Here is a 23,333-nt window from a genome sequence, read left to right as displayed (position 1 = left end):
TTGAAGTTGCAAATACTGAAGTTAAAAAATGATTGCGGGGACAACGGTTACATTAATCGACCAGCGACTTCAGCATTTATATATATTTAAATAAAGTTTATTTTGAAGCATTTTGCACAACACTGTTCTACACACCTGCTTACGTAAGTAAAATAATCCCGATCGCAAGATCCGCTTCGATATAGTCATATATATTTATATGTACACACACCATGCAGAGACCAAGTTCGTTGGATTCTTTAATGTACACAGTGAGCTGCCAGGATTCTCGGATTTTTTTCCACTCGAGCTCGGTCGTCACGTTTTGTTTTTTCAAGTCACGACTCGACCGCGATTTTGATCGCCTTATTCTCTTCCAGTGACTAGGTCAGTATACCTACAGTTTTGAGTCATGCAGCGATTTGCAAGCTTTTCGGCTACGAATAAAACGGCGAATATCAAAAAAACTCGTCTCGTCGCTGCGCGGAAAAGGTATGCACAAAAAACGTCGCGTTGTCGTCTCTCGTCTGTTAAATGCAATAGCATCCTTGGCTTTGGCAGTATGATTTTTTTTCAATCTCCGATTAGGTATACAGCGATGCAATTTTTCATTTTTTTTTTTTTTCACTTATTAATACACGTTATGTATCGTAACTTAGGTCTTCTCTTAGAAATCCGTCGACGGCTTATAGCCTGAATAGTATAACGCGTCGCACGGTAAGTAATGCAAGTATAGGACCTATCTCGCAAACGAACATACAGAACACCAAAAGTTCAAACGCACGCTATCTCTCTGTGTATTGCTTTAACTGCGACACCCTGTATAGGCGACGACCGGGACACCGAGGTCCCCGTCCGCTCTCGACCGACAATAATGATAGTTCACGTTTTGTACTTTGTAAGTTAGCTAGATGTTCATCACAACGCTCGGAAGACCGTTGAAGCTGTCCTTCGGAAACTCACGATAGCAACGTCGTTACCATATGCGTCAGAGAAGCCCCTTGGAACCCCCCTTGCGATAGATTGACCGAGAATTACGCTACGACTCGTTACGTCGCCGCAAGATAGAAAAAAAAGAAGAGAGAGAAGATGGAAAAATATTGCACAAAATATTGCACAAAAAGACAGCAGCTTATATATATTATGAATTTAAAGTCGACGCGCAATATATATTATGTCCTTTGACGCAATGGGGATGTTTCCATTGGAGAAAATAAGAATAACACAAGAATTCACATGTCAATAAATGCAAATACGAAAATGCGATAGAGCCGCGAAGAGCACCAAAAATATGTTCATCCAAGAAACAACATTGCTCTGTTGCACCAACGAGTACATTGCATTTTTAAAATGCTCTTATACAACGAAATAATTCTGTAATGACGGAAGATGAGGATTCCTGCGAATTCCTCGAGAATACACTCGATTGTCTTCATCGATATCAAATAGAAAAAATAATTTGATGTTTAGAGCGCTTTCCCTTTTTCTTTTATTAATTAAGATCGAGTTCGTTCCAGGTAACGAAGTGGCTCGTTGCAGAAAGCCAAATCTGCTTCGAGATTTCTTGTCAGCACAACAAACGTCTAAATAAATTGATAAAGGACCTGCAAAGGCTGATACTATATTATCAGCGAAGACGTACCTCGAGGGGTGCTACCGCAAAAATCGCACGCAGTCATTTGTCAACTTTGAAATACCGAAAGCATGCCGGCGTAAATCGCGCGACGACTTTTTTTCTCATCGCAAACAACATTACACGACTAGTATCTACTCTCTACAACCGTAATTCGAAGGATAATGGAAATATCCTCCCTTATATCGTTCTTAGAAACGTATCCACGCCACAGGAATCTCGAAGCAAAGGAAACCAGATCAGGAATCTCGTATTACACGGGGGAGATTCCGTCGACGAGAAAATACCAATCGCGCTCGATCAAGATACAGGATGTGCCTGACGAAATGGAAACCAGTAGGGAATATTGTTCGACGACTAGAGAAAGTTCGAAGTCGACTTTTCCTCGACAAGATCTGAGCGAGTTGTTGATTATGGAGCAATTAAAGTTGGGAACTTCAGAAGATATTGATCCGCGCATCGGGTGGCAGGCACACGTGTCTTTGTGTTTTTCCTGGGCGGCTTTTGAGCCTCTTAAACGTTCAAGCTCGTTCGTTAGATAAGTAGGCCTCCGGGTAAGGTTGGCGTCGAATTTCTCAAAGGACGTATTCCTAATACCGATATCTAAATTTCAGATTCACACGGTATATTGAGAGACAGAGAAGAAAGAATATATTTCGAGTTTAATATACTTTTCAGAAGATAACGTTTTAGAGTCTCTCTAAATGCAGCGCAACATTATTAAACGTTATTCTATTATTTTCTCTCACATGTACAGCATTCGTTCCGTCGAGCAACAGTCGTTCACAACAGCAGTTACGTCGCCGCTTCCGCTTTTCACACACACACCACGCATTCTTACGCGCTCTTTCAATATAGTCGCGTCGCGAAAGCTTTCACAGCGAGAAAAATTTCAAGAAGGTCTGCGGAGGGATCGGCACGTGGAGGGACGCCTGGTCGACGTCCGCCAGTTTCTCCTGAAACGCCGGATCCTGATCCGCGATGCACGGATGGCCCAGCGACCGCCAGAACAGGCAACGGCAATTGCGGCATAACTGTATCATTTCGGCGTACTCCTCTCGTAATCCAAACGATCTGGACAGACAAAAATATACAGTATTGACGAACGGAAAATGTCGAATGCAGGACAATCTGATCTCACATAAAAAAGAGAACCAGCCGTACCTCCGAGCGATAGTGAATATAGTTTTCCAGTCTTTCCCAGGATTATTTTGTCTGGTGGTAGCGATTTGCTGTGGCGTGAAATGATACTGGGCGAGTTCGCGCCAGATTCGCTGTTCCTGCGCCAGAACGGCAAGGTGTTCGCACGCCTCGGACGAGGCTTCGATGTCTCGAGGATCGCTCAAGCGTAGGAGGACCTCTCGACGGCACTCAGGCGGCAGATCCGACCACTGGGGCTTCTGCTCCTCATCCGGCTACAATGACTCGTCTCGTTATCGATCAACTTCATCATGAATATTTTTTTGTAACAGGTGAAATCGCTGCGTACCGATTTAATTTTTCAAGTACGTTACCTGGGTGATAGTGATGGACGAGGCAATTTGCAAGATTCTCTCTAGAGCCGCTTTGTGTTTTTCCCACAGGATGATGGAGCCCAAGGGTCTACCGCCCCAGCAGCAGCCAGCACTGAAAGCTCGAACTCTCTCTATCAGACGCCGCAGCCTTCCCGTCTGTTGTTGCGACAGTGACACTAAACAATGGTCAGTTCAGCACACGAATAACAACCGTCCACCTTTCTTCAGGAAACTCTTTTCCTGAAGAGATGTTAACGAGCATAGGGAAATATCGCGAAATCGCTCGGCAAATTTCGCGATGGGGTTTATCTAAGGACTCTTACAAGCTGGTAAACTCCTTTTACCTTCCAGAGCAACTTCCTCGAGCATATTGAAGAGCACCCTCTGAGCGCATCCGCTAAGACCGCCCATCCTATGACTGACGAGGAGATCCAGGAGACGGACTATGTAATTGAATCGACGGCAGTCGTGTACCGCGGACAGAAAATCCAGCCTCTTCAGGGCGTCACTCAGACCATTGAAGCCGGCGATCTGTAAATTTAGGAACGGATAATGATCCCGCCTCGCTACGACGTCTAAGTATAGGAGATACAAGAGCCGTCGACAGTTTGTTACTGGTATCTTTTGCTCTTTTTTTTTTCTTACTCGCCGGCAACTCAACCTGTCTCTATCGGGCAAATCCGAGTCTCTTTCCTCTTGCACAAAGTTGTGTCTAAATTAAGACCGGGCCGGAAAGAGTCACTCACCTCGCGTGTACACTTCAGCGTGATGTGACAATGTGGTTGGACGGCGTTTTCTGGAAATTTAAGAAAAACACTCATCGAGAGAGATCCTCAAAAGATCTTCACGGGCATTGGTTTCGCTAAAAATGCTGCTTTTATTGCTCGACAAAGAGATACAGAAAAATTACTTGATCTTGATATATTATTTGAAGGTCTCCGATAGACAGCCGACTCTCAAGTCATTAATATTGCAACGGAACGACATAAAGAAGAAGAAAAGTTTACGATAAACTTGGATTTATAATTATAGCTAATGAAGGCCATGTCAGCTAGAATCGATAAGTCTTCAAGTTTCAATATGCGTTTTACACTACTCACCTTTCTTCTTGTCTTTCTCCTTCTTATCGCCGGCATCTTTCTCGCCGCTGTAAGAAAAGGTAGTGCTCTTTAGACGTGATACATCATAAAATTCGTCGAGATTAAAAAAATTTATTAAAACTAAAAACAAAGACGCAAACGTAGAATTTCCAATTCCAAAAAGAAACGCGCTCAATAATTTACTATTTACACCGTTGCACTTTGTCTTTTTTTTCGAAATATAATGAACATTTTTTGGGGTAAAATTTGATTTATCTTGTTTATCTGCAGAATAATTTATCTTATAAACCCATGATTTATCTTGTGCCGATAGAAGTGCGAGGAAGATACTTCGTGCGATGCTGGAGGCACTAATGTACGGATCCCAATTATGGCACAATACACCGCGACCGGTTTCAGCGGACTCGCTGCTACGTCTCAACGGAGTTAGCTTCGGTTCGACTATGGAAAGACTATCGTGGTTAATAATATTCAGGAAATAGCTTCGCAGGGCTTATACCCCTTATTTTCTTACAGGCTTTCTCATAGTATTTTGTTTCACAATGGCAGAGGCACATACAGTGTATGTAAGACTATTATATTGAACTATTTTTATAAAAAATTCTCTAATAATAATATTAGCAATAATTAATAGTTTAAATTATTTCGAGATAATAATTGTCAATTCTTAATAATATCGATTAAAATACCTTGACAAGTAAATCTTTATTTTCCGGCTATTTATCTAAACAACTAATAACTGGATCTAACAACTGATATTTGTTTTGTATCAATAGAAAACAATGAACTTTTAATTTGTATCCACAGCGCAGCTCAAGAAAATGAATATAGTCTATTACTAAAAGTGACTGTGAGTTATTAATATTATCGTCGTATGTATTCGACTTTGGTATTCGACGAAAAAGAAGGAAAACACGCGTGGGCGTTCGTGTCTACGGTATAATCAGTAAAACAGGCCACAACGAAACCGTCTCGAGAGTGGTACCTTCACTCGTCGTCAATAGAGACCGTAATTGCTTTATAACACGCCGATCATAATTAACGTGGACACACCTCGTAAGTAGACATATTAACGGCCACTTTCATTCGACTACAATAACGTTCTTATTTCAGTTGCGGCGCATGAGAAGTCCGAGGAAGCGGAAAAATGCATCGGAATTGCAGCAAATCGCATTAGACATCGCGCGTTACCGCAGAATGACTCTATAGCCTCTTAATAGACGCGACATCAGTTAATTTAACTGTCGCCAGATTACATCGCGTTCTGCTTACGAGAAAGGAGTTCGAATACGAGCGCCGGCATGCGTAAGACTTATTCTCATCTTTAAAATGTTGAGGACTAATTCGCACGAAGTACTGTCAGGACGCAAAACGCGGTCGTCCTTGTTATTTTAGAAGTTTCAAAGCATCCGCGATCGATGTTCATTAAATCTAGTCCTTTATAAGCCGGTTTAAAATACGAAGACCGCGATACGAAGATAGCAATCGAACTGCGCTGCTACATATAATGCGTTCCGATTTCTTCTCCGCGATTATATTCATGCTTTCAGCTAATAAAAATACCTGCATAGAAACTCGATTCCTTTTAAGGCTTGGACATTCTCGATCTGCAATTGCAGAGATTTAAGAATCTGGCAAACGTTACATATCCAATTTGAATATAGAATCGTGAGATATTAGATTTCTTCATAGGATACTCTGTCATTTGTAGCAGAGTTCTCTAGACAATTTTCGTTAAAGAGAAAACATTCTGCGAATCCTAAAGAAATACAATCGCAAATTCATGCCTCGATCCTTTGCGCTAGGAACCTCTAGCAAATATTATTACTAAATCTTAGAAGTTTATCGTTACATCGTTTCAGATGTAACGATAAACTTTCTTATAAGTCTAATTAACTGTCTTAAAATATTTAAGATAATTCTTTTTTTTTTTTCCCAAACGTCTATAGGTACATTTCGTCGCACTACTCTCGTCGCGCTTATGATTCTGTCTACGCAAGTGACGGCGACGAACGTTCTATTATAGGGACGCAACGACGACCTTGTATGTTAACTCGTGCATATACATTCGCACATTGCAACAACCTCGTGTGCGGGACGTAGTTCTGATTTTTCCGCATGAGCGAGACTGGATGCGGGAGAGCATTTTCGATTTTAACACATCGATCGGCGATGCGTGTCCTTGTCCTTTCAAATCAGGGTTCGGCGAGGCGTTTAAGGTCATTGAATTGCCCATAGGGGACTTTACATTAATACACGATGCCGGGGGAAGAGACGGAGAGATAGGGAGAGGAGAGGAGGATATCTTGTGTTATTAGTCCACGGGGTTACGTAACTACTTGTAGCGTTTATTATGAGATCAACTGTAGACACGCGCATGCACGCGTACGACGAATAAAGAACCGTAAATGCGGAAAATTCCCCGGCGGCACAATATCGATAACTTGCAACTGGAACGATCAATGTCACGTCAATGTTCTATGGCTTGAGGATAGAAGGACAGACATCATATATCGGAATATACGCTTTGACGTCATATTATTTACGGTGTCAAGAGATTGCTCGTTTTTATTTTAATAATAGGATAATAAATTGGAGCAAACGTTGATTGAACGATTAGAGCAGCAGTTTATGAATAATAAATAATTAAGAACGAAAGCCTTTGCGTTTTGAAAGTATTTAATTTGTAATCTAAAAAATTTTATGGTTTCGTGAATAATAATAAACAGGTTTTTACTCCGCTAAATGTTATCTCGATAATATTTATCGTGTAGAAATTATTAGCGAGTGACATAGTTCCAAAGTTATAACTACAATACGTTGATAGAAGATAAATATGGCTTAGAAAGTTCTGCGGTCTCTTCATTCCCTTATTTCTCTTTCTAGTTCCGAGCCGCAGAAGGACACCGGTTATTTTAGTTCCCTGCAGTATACGGAGACTGATGTACAACACAAATGTATCCTCCGCACTCGAAGTATCATTGCGCCGTTCGCTTTTACGATACAAAACGGCCGAGGGTTGGATACATCCCAATGAAAATTTCTAAAAAAGCAGAGGCAAATTTTGAGGAATTTCCGATGTTGAAAAATAGGCTCACAGCAATGCAGAGAATGCCGTAATTTCGACGACAAAATTCGGCAACGAGATAGCTAACAAGATTCACAAGACTATGTTCGAATTTCGACTGAATATAGCTCCGTTGTTGACTGTCTGACAAATCCCTCTGTTATTTCGGGAAATAACAAGACTGTTTTCGAGGATTATTGAGCTCCTCGTGAAACGAGAGATTCACACACAGTGTGTACACAGGAGACGTGTACATGTACGATCGGCCAAGAATAGAGGAAATCACAAAAGAAGCGTAAGAAGTCGGAATGCTGAAGTAAAACACAAGTTAAAGTGTATGTACATCCTTATTAGTGATTTTATCTATTTTTCCCTTGAGAATACACATGTAAATATATACATACATTTTTGTTATATCTGCTATATCTTTATTTCTTTTAAACGTATATCTTTTTAGTGCTCTAATATTTCGTTTTAATAAGTTTTACTTAATGTTTTTATCACGTACTTAGTATTTTAATTCAAACAACGTTCGTGACAAACGTTCGCAGGTCAGGCCAGCCTGCAATATGTAAGTTGGACGATGAAGACGGATAGGCGGTGATTTTTTACACGAGATAATCCCGCACGAAAAGAAATACAGTGCGGAGCAGCTGTATATACCTCGCAACGCGCGAATAATTAATTCGCGGATATAGAGATCGGGGGCCGGTACGAAACTTTTACTTCCACCGAGTTCACCGACCCCCTTCTGTGGTGCGCGCACCACGTCTAATCTCGTCCAGGTTGGGAAAACGCGCGTAGGACGGCTATACGGTTGAATCGTTGAAATAATGGCGCGGGCGGGCGCATCGGCCGTGTACGTTAACTCGACGAGGGAAATGGAGAAAACAGGCCTTTAGATCCTTCCGCACGCAAACAGTCCGCGTACTTTCCAGTCATTTCGTCTAACTGTATCGGGATCATTATGTGCGCGCGACGTGATAATATCCGCAGAAAAGGTGCCCCATTAATCCACGGCAACCAGGCCGACTCCGATCCCCAGCGCAGAGATATTTTTTATAAATGCCTTTATGCTTTTAAATTTAACAAGACATTCCTTATGGCTTTCTTTCAGAAAGAGAAGACGATATTATTTCTTCATTTGAAGAAATTCTTCCGAATACGTCGCGCACTCTTACGAGAAACGAAGGGATAAATAGAGTTGATAAATAGAGGGATAATAGAGGGATAAAAGGGATTGAAGAGAGATCTTTTATTAAGCATTACAAAAACAAAAAGAAATGCTAGACACGCTCTCTTCGTATCCCATTTTCCGAGTTTCCGTCGTTACTGCGCGAAAGCAAAATATCGTGGACCACAGCTATCCGACGCGGATCCACATACGACGGGGCCGCGCCGTCTAACCGAATTTATCAAGGCTGCGTACGTATGCTGTGGAGAGAATTGCGAATTGGCGCAGGTCACGTTATAGTAGCTGGGTCACGACCCACTTCCGCACCGGCAAGACACGCGCCAGTATTTTCCCATTTTGAGAATTCGACCTAGCCCGCTCAAAGATGCCTAATCTCATTTGCGAGAACGCGAAACGGTTCCTCCGCCGGATCCAAAGAGATTCGCGGATCTGTCAATGTCGAGGCGCACGATTATCGTGCTTTTAATTCTGTTTACTTCCTTAAAAGAAATTGTTTAAACTTTCAATATGGTCAATTTTGTTTGCGTATTAAAGTTCATAGACTTACATTGCATTGCAAGATTATTCGACGAACTTGGATGCCGCATTTTTTTCAACAATAATGTCCAAACGATCAATTTATATCACAAATATTATCATAGATATAACATGAATGTGTTATTGAATTTTAATCTACTAGCGATATTTCCAACCTTAGCTTCCAGTAAGCTTTGTTAACTTTTAATTTTAATTCCGTAGGACGTCTTCACTCAGCGTGAAAGGAAAGAACCGGCAAGACGGTTTTTTTTTCGAGTGCGAGTGCGAGAAAGCGCAACGAAGTCGAGCGCTCTGTCGAAACTCCTGTGCAACCTCAAGTCAGTTTCACATTACATATATCGACGGTCATTCCTTTGAAAAATTCAAACGTCTCGAGAATATATCCGGAAACAAATGTAAGGAAATATTTCAATCTATTATAACGCACGTCAAATTAAATTCAGAATACTATACGTGAATTCTTGCATATGTTTTGTAACGAGACCTGTAATGGTGCTTTCTATTATGTAACTTGCATTTCGAAATATTTCTCTTCGCTAACGTAATCTATGAAATAATCATTATGTGAAAACCATACTAATTATAAAGAAAATTTGTAACTGGGTCGTTGTGTATAATATTCCGGAACTATACTGCGCTATTAACTCGACGATATTATATTTATTCTAAAAATAAATGATCGTTAATACATCGTTAATAACAGGCATATTCAGTGTGCATAAATTAACATGGCTCATGGCAAGAATATTTACGATATAACGCAATGCACTAATGAAAGGGTTCCAGATTGCCTGTTGAGTGTACATATGTATATACGCTCAAGACTCTTATGCTCGCAAAAAAATCCGGATGCCCACTCGCATGCATGCACGCACGCACGCACGCACGCGCTATTAATTAGAATCGCAAAGGACACAACGCAGGATTGCACGACTTGAAAAATAAATATTTCAAACAACACGAGAAATGCCAAATGTTCGTCAGTCCGGCGGCGATCTAAATGGAAATACTTAAACGCGAGATACATCCGCATCGTGAACGAAAGAGTTTCGTGCATCTGTTTTGCGCGCCGTATTTATTCAACGAATAATTAATAAATGAAAGATAAGTATGTGCGACACGTGATAATAACTATAAATAGACAGATGACGTTTATGATAAGCTTATATATACGAAATGCAATTAGATACATAGTTTTACTGTCTTTTAAATTGTAATTAAGATATCTGAAGCAATTAGATATCGCGATTTTAATGATATATGAATGTAATTAATGAATATGTAACGTTTTATCATTTCCGGCAAATGAACGTTACTTGTCCCATTTATTATTCAAAATGAATGTTTACGTCGCGAAGTTATTTCTAGAGGACACGTAATTGCAAATCTGTAGCGGATTCACGACAAATTAACAAACTTCTCGCACTTCGCGTTATGTAGTAATTATCGTTATTTGGAGTTAGGTATAGAGTTACGTTGCAATTAAGTATTAAGCGTCAAATGTCGTATCGATTAAACTTATAAAAAATTAATTATCAGATTTCAGATGAAGAAGAAGTGAGCTCGGTTTTAGCAGAGACTATTGTCTAGAGATAATACGTAGAAGCAGCATTACGCAGCGCTTTGCTGCCTTGTAGAACTTTCAGCCGCCACGGAAGCGTAATAATAAGAAGCAATTATCACGTTCGCATTGCGAATCGATCGGCCTACTGCGCATTGCCATAACCGACATAAAATCGACGATTTACGGATATCGACGCTACTGACAATAAGTCTGTATTGTAGTTCTCCTGAGAAAGAACGTCGAGCGCCTTCCAGAAGAGAAAGCTTTTGGCCAAGCGTAATCTAGAAATCAGTCAGGCTTCGGCTTTGGAAAGTTATTTAATAATGCGTTAACCGTGGAATGTATAATTTTAAATTCAAAATATTGTAGCCTGAATTTGTGCCGCATTGTAAAATGCGCAGCCGTCTCGTCCGGTCGTGATCGTTGTTCTCGCGAACGAATCAATTGTAATTCGCGTCATTCTCTCGATTTCGCAAGTCGAATTTGCAAGCGGAATTAAAAACGCGCAAGTGGCAAGAATGATCGATCACGTATCCACTCTCAATAAGATCGCACGTGCTGGCTCTCGCTCGCCAGACGCGGTATTTACGAGGCGTAATATAAGTCGCTGGAAGGAGAATGTTTACGCGGTTACAGCTGCTTCCAGATGCGTGTGCGCGAGCGGAAACAAAGAGTCGCGGTGCGATTCTTTGACAGCGAGCGCGCGCTCGATGCGCCGGCGATTCTAATTATCTAAGTCTGTCACGGCCGCAAACACAACTGGTGCAACGAGCACAATAGGCTCAATATCCGGTCGAAGAAATCGCGATGCGCGACCGGCGGTCGTCCCGAAGGACGCCCGAACCGCCGATGTATGTCTTCGACAGATCTCGAGATAATTGCAAGCTATTGATTTAATCCGAATCCTGAGACCGCAGGATTCGGATTGAATTAACACACGTACAGAGATCAGTTCTAAATTTCGAATTAATGAATATATTCGTTAGATTAACTTTGAAACAAAGTTGTATTCGCAATCATTTCGCAATATATTTAAAAAAGTGAAAAATATGTAGTGCATTTTTAAACGATCGCATAAATAGAACTGGAGAGTAGGTTAACTTAATTTCTAGCAAAAAGTTTTTATAGATGCATGGTCAATATCTTTTCTGCTTGGGAGGGATGTATTTTTAAAAGTGGCATCATTATGGACTGTACATTTTTAGAAAATCAAAGAGATAAAATAGAAACACGTTAATTAGTTTTTATTCATTAATCAAGCACTCATAAATCAACGTCTTTCTCTTGCTCGAGGGAGAGAGATATAGTTTCTTTATTTACACATATTCTCCAGTCTACTTGCAATGATTTAATTCTGAAAGAGAACTGATTTAAAATTTATATAATCCACTATCCATTTTGTAGAGATCCACTCTATCTATCTTTTCTTATATTTTAATTTATTATATTTTAAAAACCATGTAGATACTTTTTCTTTAGAAATGAAGGTGTTAGAAGAATATGACACAGTTTAGTTCAAATAATAAACGGCTTCTATTATTGTCGCGAATGCCCTTAAGTGGGAATCGACGTTCTTTCCCGGGAAAAAAACAATACAGACTCAGTAACACGCCAATACTCTTATTAACGCCTAATTAATTCTTAGGAAACTGAATGTTAGGAAATCCCGTGGGTGTGAACTCTTTCGCGAGATAATCTAACGCTGCCGGGTGTATGGAAGAAAAATCCGATTCTCTTTTACGCGTAACCAGCTCGATACCGTTCGCGTGATTTTCGGACAATCGCGGCGTAAAGCGTTCAGGTTGATCGCGCCGACAAAAATCTCGACGCACGTGAATCGGTTTCGACACCGAGTGAGCGTGATTTTTGCGCGAAATATCACGCCGTGGTGACTGCAAAATGACTTTTATTTCCAATTCGCGCTATATTACACAGAGAAACAGGTTCCCACATTTATTTTCCGTCGCAAATTGAAAATGTCAGAAGCAGGAAATGTCTCGCTAACGCGAGATTACTTATTGGGTCCGGCTTTGAATTAAACGGAATTTTGATTCGAGGTTGAAAAAATTTGACCCCTGGGAATCTCGTTTTTTTTATTTCAATTCTGGTAATACATTTATTGTAACGCGTTGCAGAGAGACGAAAAGTTGCTTCCACGTCGAAGAGAGAGAGAGAAATGCTAGAAATGGCATCACCCAGCGCGGGCCGCAGCGCGGCGATCAATTCGAGCCTCAATCACGTCGACCTGGAGAACGAGGAGATAACGCGATGAAAAAATGACTGGACGATATACGACAGGCCTGTTCCTCTTTACTGTCCGCGCTCCACGTTTTTCCCCGCATTTCTCGCATTATCCCGAAAGAACAGCGGTTTTATTCGGAGGTATCCTTTTACCACTTATTTTTTACATTTCACTTTTATTGACATTTCAGTTATCGAATCGGTTGATTCGAGGTGGATGAAAAATTCGACTAGATTCGCGTTTTTAGGAGTGGAGAGCCGCAGCACGTCCTTGTCGCTTCCATATAGGAGACGGAAGAGCTGTGCAGCTAAAAGGAACGAACTGTAACTCTGCGTCGTATATCACGTATTGCAGGTCAATTTGAATAATATTATGCATTACTCTGCACGCGAACGTGAAAATCATCTGTATCGCGTGAGCCAGTCGCGGATAACATGGTATCACCCGCGGGGGTCGCGGCGCCGCAGGATCAGCAATCGACTCGCGCAAGGACACTGCTCGTCAGCCTCGTGATAATCGTGAATTGTACGAGCTGACGAGTAGCTGTAAACCCTGTGAAAAATATCGCCGACAAAGGTGAAAACCGAGTATAGCAATCGAGTAACGTTCCTACGTTCCACGTTCTTATCTTGTTTGATTTAGACGTTCATGTGTGATTAATTATACTATAACTGTTACAGAGGGGTTTCGTCATGTAAATTGTAAAGCGTGACGGGCTGCGGGACGTAGAAACGGTTAGAACGTTAAACGGAGAAATAGAAACGCGCGGCAGCCGCAACGAGGATGAATTCGATTTCTCGGGGGACCATTGCGGACTCGTCGTCGTCGTCGTACTTATCAGAAATGTATCTCGCGTACTCGCGACAACAAATGGAGTCGGGCGAGCAGCCGCGCGCGCGAGAGGATGCCTCGCGCTCGCATGTAAACAAACGGAGCTGTCAGTCGGATCGATGTAAACGTAGTTAACAGCTGTGTGCGCCGCGCGGAGCGGAGTCGCGAAACGGACAAAGAAACGCGGAGGTAAGCTGACGCGGAGAGAGGAGCGTAGGCGGAAGCGGGAGAGAGACGGGCCAGTGGACGAGCGGGGGAGAAGAGAAGCGCGCGACGGGGACAATGACGTACCGTAGGAGAAGCGAGAGGGTTTTGTTGTTGGCGCATTCGAGGATCTTCTTCTTTTCCCAGCCCTCGACCGTCTTCACCCACTCCTCGCCCGGGCTACGCCAGTCCTTGGATATGAACGGCATCCTGGACCAGGCGGGCGAGCGGCGACGACGACGACGACGACGACAATGACGAGCGGCGACGGGCTCGAGCGCGACACTCGCAAACACACCGAGACGGCGCAGGACGGCACCTCGCCGTGTCCGCGGACGCCGAATGTATGGCGCGCGTCCGCTGCGCCTGTCGCGGAACAACTCGCTCTCGCGACTCGCGCTCTCCGCGCGCCCGAGCGCGCATGGCTTTGTTTCAGTGACGTCACCGCGCATCAGCTGTGAGGGTCAGCGCGCGCGCGGCGGCGGCGGCGGCGTCTGCGACATCTGATGCGTATGCGTGCCTGGTGCCTGCCTGCCGGCAAGCTGGATTCGCTTCCGGGTGAAACGCGTCTCCGGAGACTCCGCGTGTCAACAAACCTGATCCTCTGTAGATTGCGAAGCCCAAGGAAAACTTGGCTGAAACGTTTGGAAGAAGGGAAGTCCGAGTTCTCGTCTCGCGAGAGCCAGCGAGAGACTCTCGATTGCTCTCGATGGCAAATCTGGACCGAAATGCGATGCGCTCGGCTCGGAAGGACTTTATTTCGGTCGCACGTGAAGACACGTGACGCTTAACGGTGCCTAATGACGCCTAAACTGTTACATTTCGATTATTGCCAATGTCTACAATTATTCCAACGTTCATTCGTCTTCGTTTTGCAGAACGTACGCGGAAGGTAAAATGCATCACGTCAATTCGAGGCTCCGCATTCTGCATTCGAATGTCATCTGGTATCAGCGGCGGAAAGTTCGTCGACGGATCTCGAGTGGCAAGCTGGCAAACGCTCTCTGCTCCCGCATATCCAAGGAGTCTGCGAGTGAATTGGAGAGCGACCGGCGATATGGTTACCTCGCGATTTAAAAGGCACTTGGATCTGCCTGTGATCGCAGGAAAATTAATTCAAGTTCGGACCTTTTCACTTCTGAATGCACAGACAGATACATCGAGCTTTTCAGAAGCCAAACCGAGATCGAGTCCATGTTTTGTAAATTTAATTTCAGCACCTTTGACAATTTTTTGCATTTTACTCGCAACAAACCGGTTTGGGTTTCTGGGATGCTCGCGTATCGATCATTGCATCTCATTGAATTTGCGTCATCAACTCTTTTCTCTTTCGACGAATTGAGGAGGAAACTTTTATCAATAGAAGTCTCGTGTGGAATTTCCTTTCGTCGGGGGACCTGACCCGCGTCTAATTTATCCGCCACTGTTGGTCTCCGGGCACGCACATGACGTGGCGGGCGTGCGGAGTGTCACGGACGCTAACAAGTGGACGCGCGCTCGCGGGTCGAGCAGTCTCAATCGCTCCGCGCCGCAAGCGAATCGCTCTCGTCGGGCGCGCAACATGCGCCTCGAGTCGCTCTGATAAATCTGCTTGATTGCACCGCAGGGACATCGCCGTCAATGCCGCGCGGCTCATCCGCCTGATTGCAGGTACGTAAGGACATTCCGCCCGACCGCGCGGGTCCTCCGCGCCCTGCGGTTTCGCAACCGCGTGCAAACGCGATCGAGCTTATTTAACTACGTTGCGTACTGCACGGCACGTGCTCTCACGCAGCTCTTTCTCTCTTCCTCCTCTTCTCTGTCTTTCTCTCTCTTTTACGATTATTCGATATTCTGTCCTTGTGCTGCTCAGGATATGGACCCAGGTATTTACTCGACCGGATCATGCGCCCCATTTTCGATGAGATGTATATAGGATTGGAGTATCCTTCAAGTTTTTTTTGTCGCAGGGAACAGAGTTTCTCGCACGTGTGACGTCACTCTCGAGCTATGTGCATGTGCAGAAACACGCTTTCGTTATCGGCATTATCATTATAATGTTTACATTAAAATTGCTAGGCGCAGTCCACATTGAATGTCTCTCTTTTTAGACTCTCGCACTCTGCACGCGCAATTTTATCGTGGAAAAATATCGGAGAAGGTCTACGAAAGAAAATAGAATTTACATATGTTACATTGCTCTCAGTAGTGTATATTTTAATTGTCATATCAATATTATGATTACAATGATAATGTACAATACAATTTTAGAGTAAAATAAAAGAGAGAAAGAAGAGATTATAGCAATATTGTTATGTGAATTATCTTACAAGTCCGAATTACTTTTGTAAGTTTATAATTTTCTTAATGTTTCAAGTGTTGAGATATTTTGTAATTGTATTGTAAAAACGATAGGAGAAAGATAAATATCCCATATGTTTCTCACAATAGTTTATACTTCAATATTACCTCGCGCAACAGAAATCTGATCATTTGCATTTTGACCTTTTTATTTCATAGACAAACTCGTTGGTGCTCAAGAATATCAGTTTGGTTAAGCATTATGTGCACGTGATTTTATTAATTGACATGTGGCTGACGTGCCGAATCGTTTTACGAACGTCTTGTATGTTTTATCAGAGAATGTGGGCAAGGAAACTATTCTAAAAGTGACAGATTGGTTGCGTGGAATTTGGGAAATGAGGCGGCGTGCCAGCGGACCTGTTCAACAATGGATTGACTCCATACCGTCGTCCGCGAGGTCGGACATCGTCGTTGCGAGCGAATGCCAAGAAGATAGCCGGAGCCATGAGCATAAACCGTTAACACCAACCGAGCCTAAGGACATTCCATTTTCTAAAGATTTAAAGTCTCCAAGCATGACCGTATCGGCGCCTATTAATGTTCCTAATTCTCCAGCAATGAATACACCGATATTACCATGGTACCGAGAAATATTCATAATCAACAAGTCAGTTACAACAATCGACGTTAAATCGACGTTTGAATATCCGTTTGAATTTTTCAGTTCGCTTCCTCATCAGAGACTGGCGCGAGACGCGAGTTTTCAGTCGGACAGCAGTCACTGCAGCAGCGTCGAGAGTTTATTGGAACTGCGAAGGGCGGATCCGGCTGCGATTCTGCTCGATCTCGGCTTCGGCGGTTCCTCGGCCAGTCCGCAGGAGAACGGTACAATTTCTCGCATTCCTAGAAGGTTCCTACAGCCGTCGACGTTACCAGGCATCGCCATAGATGATTTTCTTAAGCAACAACAGGAGACCACCGAATCTTTTGATTCAGTATCTTTAGGATATAGAGGCCTAATGGGTAAAATGGATTTTTCAGTAGTAATAATTATGATAACGATTATGCCATTCAACAAGAGATTCAACTTCTTTTTATGGAAACAAACTTACGGATAATTTTGGAATTCGTCAGTCTCAGAATCTACGTTTTAAAAACAATAAGAACATACTTATATTATCACAAATAAATTAATGACAGCATTTTTATATAAAGTTGATGATTATTAAATCTATATTTCTGGGTACAGAATATATCCGTAAACATTTTGCCATATAGCATGATAATTTTGTAGGAAGCAATAACGCGTTATGCGTGCCTACACGTGTCCGACAGCGCAGAAACTTCGGATCAAGTAATTTTGTAAGTCTCGCGTGAGAATCTGTGGTCAGGATCTGTTTTGTTATCTTTAAAGACAGTTTAATTGAATTTATCTAGAAACGCATAGCTGTTTCCTTTGGTTTTGTTTATATTATGTTTTATTTTAGTAAACATTTACAGCTTCTTTTGCTTATGTTGGTTTTGAATTTATGCGTATAGTCAATTGACGTACGATGTGCTATTTTTATGTAGAAATTTATCATTTCTTTTGTATTATGTTGCGAAAACTTATGCTTCTAAAATTTCCAAACGCTCGATAATTTTATACGCACAAAAATAGATTGTACTGGTTGTAGACGTGCGATTAGTTACGTGTTATCTGAGTTTTAAAATAATTTGCATGAATAATAATGAAATATGCAAGAGTGATGCAACAATGTGTACTAATGCATTAAGAGTACGAATTTAAAGTGCAAACTTTTAGCGATAGAGCCGAAATACATTCTCTTCTATGATACTGATACATACATTAACTTATATGATAAAATAGCATTTAGTTTTCTAAATTGTGTGCAATAATCTCTTTTAAAAATATCCAGTTATATACGCCGCTAATAGGTAGAATGTGTGCACGTATGTTATACAATCGTTTCCGGGGTATATATGTATTCTGTTATTTTCACTTTATGTATTTTATGCGTCATATGTAGTTTTATGACAATTGCTATTATAGCAATAGACCATAATGAATATAGTAATATTCTTTTTTTTTATTTTTGAAAGGATCGCCATATGTAGCCCCATCGGAAATTGTGCAAAAGATTATGGAACGTTTGCGGGAGCATGAAAGTCACGAAGCGGATACGACGAGCTTGTATAATTGCGACCAGCACAGTTCATTGCAAATGGATCAGAATGGAAAACTCTCTGTGCTGTCTCCTAATAACAGACAGTTCCTGGAACAGCCACGTTCCAAAAGTCCCGATATGCGCAACAAGCGTATGATCATAGGTAAATGAGAAATCTGGTGCAAATAAAATTTCAGTAAAATTAATTGACATTCAATTAATTTTATTTTTCTATAAAATGGATGAAACGCTCTTTCTCCCCTCTTGCAGGGCAGAAATCATTTGCTTTCGGATACGATGGAAATTTGATCGAAATACCTACCAGTGATACAAATCTTACGTGCGATACAGTAAACGATCACAATAGCTCACTGGATACCAGCGAATCCATAGAATTAAAGCAATCGTCTCCAGAAGGAAGTATAACGTTCGAACACCAATATTTTTCAAAGTACGACAAGAAGCTAGCGAAACAATTGTCGTTTGACGATACCGTCGATTTTCCTGAAACTGACCAATTATTATCAAAAGATGATCGGGGGAGTCAGAATAGCTTAAATATTGCTCAAAGTGGCGCAAATCTAGACGATAGGGAACAAGAATATGATTCATCAGATACAACTTCCAGAAGACATGAATTTTCTGATACTCGAAGGGCTAGCGATGGTTCGTGTGACATGAAACCCTTAAAAAACAAAACGTTTTATGGGAGACGATTCAGCGATGGCGCAATGCGCATTGCTGAACGTCAAAGCAAGGAACACACGTTAATGCAAAAGAGAAGAAGTTTCAAAAGACAGTCTAGAGTATGTGATACAACCGCAATGCATTATTGCGATCTAAGTCCTATTAGATCTAGCATTCCGAGTATAGTAATAATAGAACCTAACGTAGATAAGGAAGTGTCGAGTGATAGTACACTATTAAATATACCGAAATCATTCGAGTCAACCGAAGATAAAAGCAATCTGGAATTAAAAATAGACACGGAATCTTCGTTTAGTAAACCTAACAACATGCCTTCGCCATCGAATGTTAGCGAATCTATCGATAGATTAGAATGCTCTGAAAGTGCACAGGAAGACTCGGCGTCGAGCGATCATTCTTGTACGGAAGATAATCAAGCTTGTTGTTACAAAGGTAAAGTATGTAAAGATTGTAAGCATGGCAAAAACTGTCCGGATTGTTGTTGTTACGTTAACAAACGGAAATATCGGAAAAGGATCGAAAAGATCAAGCAGGAAAATAAGAGATTAGAGGATATGCTGGCGAGAAGTAGGAGGGAGGTGGCAGAGATTCGCGATATGCTTAGCAGCGTGTTATCGGTCAGGATGGAACCGGGATTTTAGATGGATTATTAAAACAATTGCCAATTTTGGTAATAGTAAAACTGTCATCTTGTGATATACGTGAATATGTGTATTAGAGAGAATTAATACCTTGTAGAATTTTTGACTTTCTATTTAACATTTTGAGAGACCTGATCTATTTCTCTCTATTTAGAAATCAAATATTTTCGAACCTCATATGTTTTGTAAAACATTAACAAAAGATATTTCGACAATGTACATTTTTAAGAACGATCTTTTAGCATCTATTTTTATCCAAAACTATAAAAAGAAACAAGAATATGATACACTTGATTATTTCTGCATGCTGAATATTAACATAAATTCATGAAAATATTTTAGTATAATTTTTTTATATATTTTTATTTCTATTTATGACTCGTGCATATTTTTACACTTACTTAACGCGAGTTATAAACATAAAAATCTTATTACATTTTGATTTTATTTAATATTAGGCATTGGCACACGACCAAAAAAGAAGTGCAACAGATTTATCATTACAATATTTTATTAATATTGGCGTATGTGATTAAGGTAAATATAAGTTTTGATTATGAAGTAAATTTATAATCGATTTAAATATATGGACGGTATTTTGGGATTGAGAAAAGGTACTTTTGTAATCGATATTCGAGGTAACTGGTACTTTAGAATATGTGAGATTATTTTACTGAATTTGATGTCGTCTTATTGAACTTTTATGATATTTGGTTACACAAAATTTACATTTTCGTGAATTTTATTTAAAATTAGTCACTCGGGACAATTGACTTGGTCTTGCACTATTCAATTTTTCTCTTCTTTTATCTCTATCTCCAATCGTTACATTGTTATGTAAATCACGCATACAGTGTCCAGCTACCATTACCTCTTAATATACTTGTTAAGTTTGAAATATTAAATTAACCTTTGTTATATTGTAATTAAATTTGTTGATTGAATATCTTTAGCTCGTAGTTGAAAAATAATACTATCACATGTCTTGTTCACGTTTGATATAGAACTTTTCTGTATAAGTTATTTAATATTTTTATACATATATATATGCACAAAAGGTAGATTAAGCACGTAGTGCTCACAAGTTGAGAAAGCACAATCAGGACGATAATGAAAGTTTGATACTTTCGTCGCTCTCTTTAATAATTATATTTACAGTAATTTTGAAATGCTGGTCATTCCGTACTTTATACAGAAAAAAAAACTTGAGATCTAGTCTTCTACAACTGTACAACTTCTACAACTTCTGTCTGTACGGCGATAAGATGTTTAACTATTAATTCTTAATCCTCTGACTATTCCTCATGTTACAATCAAGGTAACGTGTTCCCAAGAAATTGAAAAGTAAAACAGTTAGTAGTTTTGGGTATCAAATTACTGAGAATTAATTTATGCTGCCACACATATCGGAGTACTTCTTGAATAATGGTATATTTCCACATATCACATTATAGATATAGACAATGTACATTTATTCAGCTTTAATCTAACAACGGGATCAGTAATTAATATACTTAAAAGAAATCTGCGATTTAATGAACCAAATAAAATGAAGGAATGATCTGATTTAAAAAAAATAATGCGATATGCTCGTTCCGTTGAAATTAACCAGATGTGAATTATTTGATATTAATAACGAAACGCTATCATCTACAAAAATATTCATTTGTGGGAAAGGAGGAGAAAAGATATTAAATACATTAAATTAATATATGTATTGTTACGAAATGTATATATAAGTCTGTCCATTTTTTACTTAATGCTTAATATGCTAACATCAATTGGAAATTGGAAGTTTTATTTGATATCACTAAATGTGGATTCAATTTTTCTTAAGTCATAACATCGCTTATAAAGTAAAATGCATTTTATTTTGTCATGGTATATAAAATCATAATTAGCGTAGAAATACAAGATTATGAAAAAAAGTGATTCAATACAAATCAAAAACTTTTGAACAGTGTTAACATTTACGTAACAAATTTTCCGCAATAAACATCCACATTTTACATGATAAATCAGTCTATCTATGATATATATTTTCTGATTCCTTACACAATATCTCAAATGATGAAAGATCCTATTAAGATATATATTACTTATGTAAAGTGCGCAGAAAGTAATTATACAAACAGAATAGAAGCATCGTAGGATTAAGGTACAATGTACAATTGTGGGAGAACTCAATAAATATTTACCACAATTGAATTTCGTATTTTTTTTTATGTATTAACCGTAATTCGCATCTATCAAATTTATGAGCTAAACACACCGCTAAATGTACCGTTTACAACACTTCGTAGAAACAAACTGTATATACTACAAACTATCCAAGTATATATTTCAAATGTGTTCTTACTTGTCATAAATAATCGCGAAACTATGTTGGTTCTTACAGATCGACATGCGAAGTAAATATACCGCAATTTTGTAAATATACCGTGAGATCGAACTATTTTTAATAACAAGGACAAAATACGATCGTCAATAATAATATAAGTTAACTTTGTACATACAACTGATCCCCTTTACAAGTTCGATAAAACATATGAATGCAGGTTGTCGCGTACTGGAAGTGTTTGCTAGTTTTCGTTACATCTTATGATTAAGCGACACACAAGAACTGGCCTAGCGTCGCCCGTAGCAGTTATGGGAACCGTGAGAAATGTTTCCTACAGTTTCCCTTTATTTTTTAAGTTTAGATATTAACTAGCATTTTTTCCTAGTCCTAGAACTGATCGAAAGAAGATACATATTATAGTCATATTTATTAAATAATGTAATTCACATTTTTATATTTGTTTGCATAATCCATTTTCAATGTCATTTAATTTTTTGTACATGCATTTATATCGAATATGAAATTCTCTTTTTGCTGTAACGCGAGAGTGACGGTATCACTTGTTTCTGACTAAGAGCACGCTTAAAATGGCCACATAGGTCACAAGACCAATGCTGCGTCTGTAAAATAGAGTTGAAATTACGAACAGACTAACAGTGACATTGTTAAAAAAGAAAAAATCGAACATCAACATGCATCCTTTATGCTAGGTAACATTGAATTTTTTGTTCTGTCGAGGACATAAAACATTCGTAAATCATCGGGTGTTGCATTTACTAAACTCCGTAGATACGACGCATGCTTGCGAGTAGCTCTCTTAATTGAAGCTCACATGTATATTCTGTCAGAGATATCAATTATAGCTATAAAGCTACCCCCAGTAATAAACTCAGAGCCATGGTCCATCCAATCTTATATTTTAAGTATGAACCTGCTACAGTACCATGTCACAAACATCATCCGTGTGTATGTGTAAACTGTAAATATGTTTTGTGAATGGTGTACATGTAGATGTGGATGTTTCTTCCTTTTCTTTCCTTAAAACGTACGTTTTCTTAAGACGTATATAAACAAGTAAGGGCAAACTCGATCTAATTTAGTCTTCTTTATCATCCCTGAAATTAATAAAGAGAGAAATACGTTAATATCAACGTCACATTATATATTGCAACATTATAGATCGCGATGCGACTACGTACTTTACTTCTTGTGGTTGCGATGGATCAAAATGAAGTTCAACAATTGTCTCTTGTCTACTTTGCACTTTAAAGGACACCTGGACTGCTAAGTAATTGTCTTTGTTGCTTTGTTGCCATCCAGAATACT

General features: G+C 40.0%; 2 protein-coding genes and 1 long non-coding RNA gene across 5 annotated transcripts; 1 reads left to right on the top strand and 2 right to left on the bottom strand.

Moving 5' to 3' along the window:
• Nucleotides 1-75: 75 nt before the first annotated feature.
• Nucleotides 76-14,248, bottom strand: LOC112452144 (F-box only protein 32). Its single transcript, XM_025012219.1, has 7 exons — nucleotides 13,954-14,248; nucleotides 4,227-4,273; nucleotides 3,873-3,922; nucleotides 3,471-3,657; nucleotides 3,127-3,302; nucleotides 2,777-3,027; nucleotides 76-2,686 (listed from the first exon to the last, which is right to left on the bottom strand). The coding sequence occupies exons 1-7, from the start codon at nucleotides 14,073-14,075 to the stop codon at nucleotides 2,488-2,490; spliced, it is 1,032 nt and encodes a 343-aa protein (XP_024867987.1). The 5' UTR covers nucleotides 14,076-14,248; the 3' UTR covers nucleotides 76-2,487.
• Nucleotides 14,249-14,407: 159 nt separating this feature from the next.
• LOC112452120 lies at nucleotides 14,408-21,874 on the top strand. Of its 3 annotated transcripts, XM_025012199.1 has the most exons (9): nucleotides 14,408-14,659; nucleotides 14,745-14,986; nucleotides 15,230-15,516; nucleotides 15,719-15,731; nucleotides 16,486-16,789; nucleotides 16,874-17,172; nucleotides 18,253-18,480; nucleotides 18,588-19,457; nucleotides 20,125-21,874. In XM_025012199.1, exons 4-9 carry the CDS (start codon nucleotides 15,722-15,724, stop codon nucleotides 20,181-20,183), a joined length of 1,770 nt encoding a protein of 589 aa, XP_024867967.1. In that variant the 5' UTR covers nucleotides 14,408-14,659; nucleotides 14,745-14,986; nucleotides 15,230-15,516; nucleotides 15,719-15,721; the 3' UTR covers nucleotides 20,184-21,874. The 3 variants fall into 3 exon arrangements, with proteins under 3 accessions (XP_024867967.1, XP_024867951.1, XP_024867960.1); XM_025012183.1 differs by having other exon boundaries at nucleotides 14,409-14,659; nucleotides 18,588-21,874; XM_025012192.1 differs by lacking the exon at nucleotides 15,719-15,731 and having other exon boundaries at nucleotides 14,409-14,659; nucleotides 18,588-21,874.
• Nucleotides 21,372-23,325, bottom strand: LOC112452137. The gene is made up of 2 exons (XR_003040461.1): nucleotides 23,207-23,325; nucleotides 21,372-23,122 (listed from the first exon to the last, which is right to left on the bottom strand). It is a non-coding gene; the product is annotated as an uncharacterized LOC112452137 (long non-coding RNA).
• Between the last annotated feature and the right edge of the window lie 8 nt (nucleotides 23,326-23,333).

Source organism: Temnothorax curvispinosus, unplaced genomic scaffold (assembly GCF_003070985.1).
Source record: "Temnothorax curvispinosus isolate PA1 unplaced genomic scaffold, ASM307098v1 QBEX01000267.1, whole genome shotgun sequence".
Taxonomy (NCBI): domain Eukaryota; kingdom Metazoa; phylum Arthropoda; class Insecta; order Hymenoptera; family Formicidae; genus Temnothorax; species Temnothorax curvispinosus.
This window is presented reverse-complemented; position numbering and strand designations above follow the sequence as displayed.

Bases quoted from the DNA above. Each gene is read 5' to 3' on its own strand.
- LOC112452144 (XM_025012219.1), bottom strand. From the start codon at position 14,075: ATGCCGTTCATATCCAAGGACTGGCGTAGCCCGGGCGAGGAGTGGGTG. The intron at 3,923-4,226 runs GTGAGTAGTGTA...TTAAATTTCCAG, and splicing joins GGAGAAAGACAAGAAGAAAG to AAAACGCCGTCCAACCACAT. The intron at 3,303-3,470 runs GTAAAAGGAGTT...ACCATTGTTTAG, and splicing joins CGAGGAAGTTGCTCTGGAAG to TGTCACTGTCGCAACAACAG.
- LOC112452120 (XM_025012183.1), top strand. The intron at 16,790-16,873 runs GTACCGAGAAAT...TGAATTTTTCAG, and splicing joins AATACACCGATATTACCATG to TTCGCTTCCTCATCAGAGAC. The intron at 17,173-18,252 runs GTAAAATGGATT...TATTTTTGAAAG, and splicing joins AGGATATAGAGGCCTAATGG to GATCGCCATATGTAGCCCCA.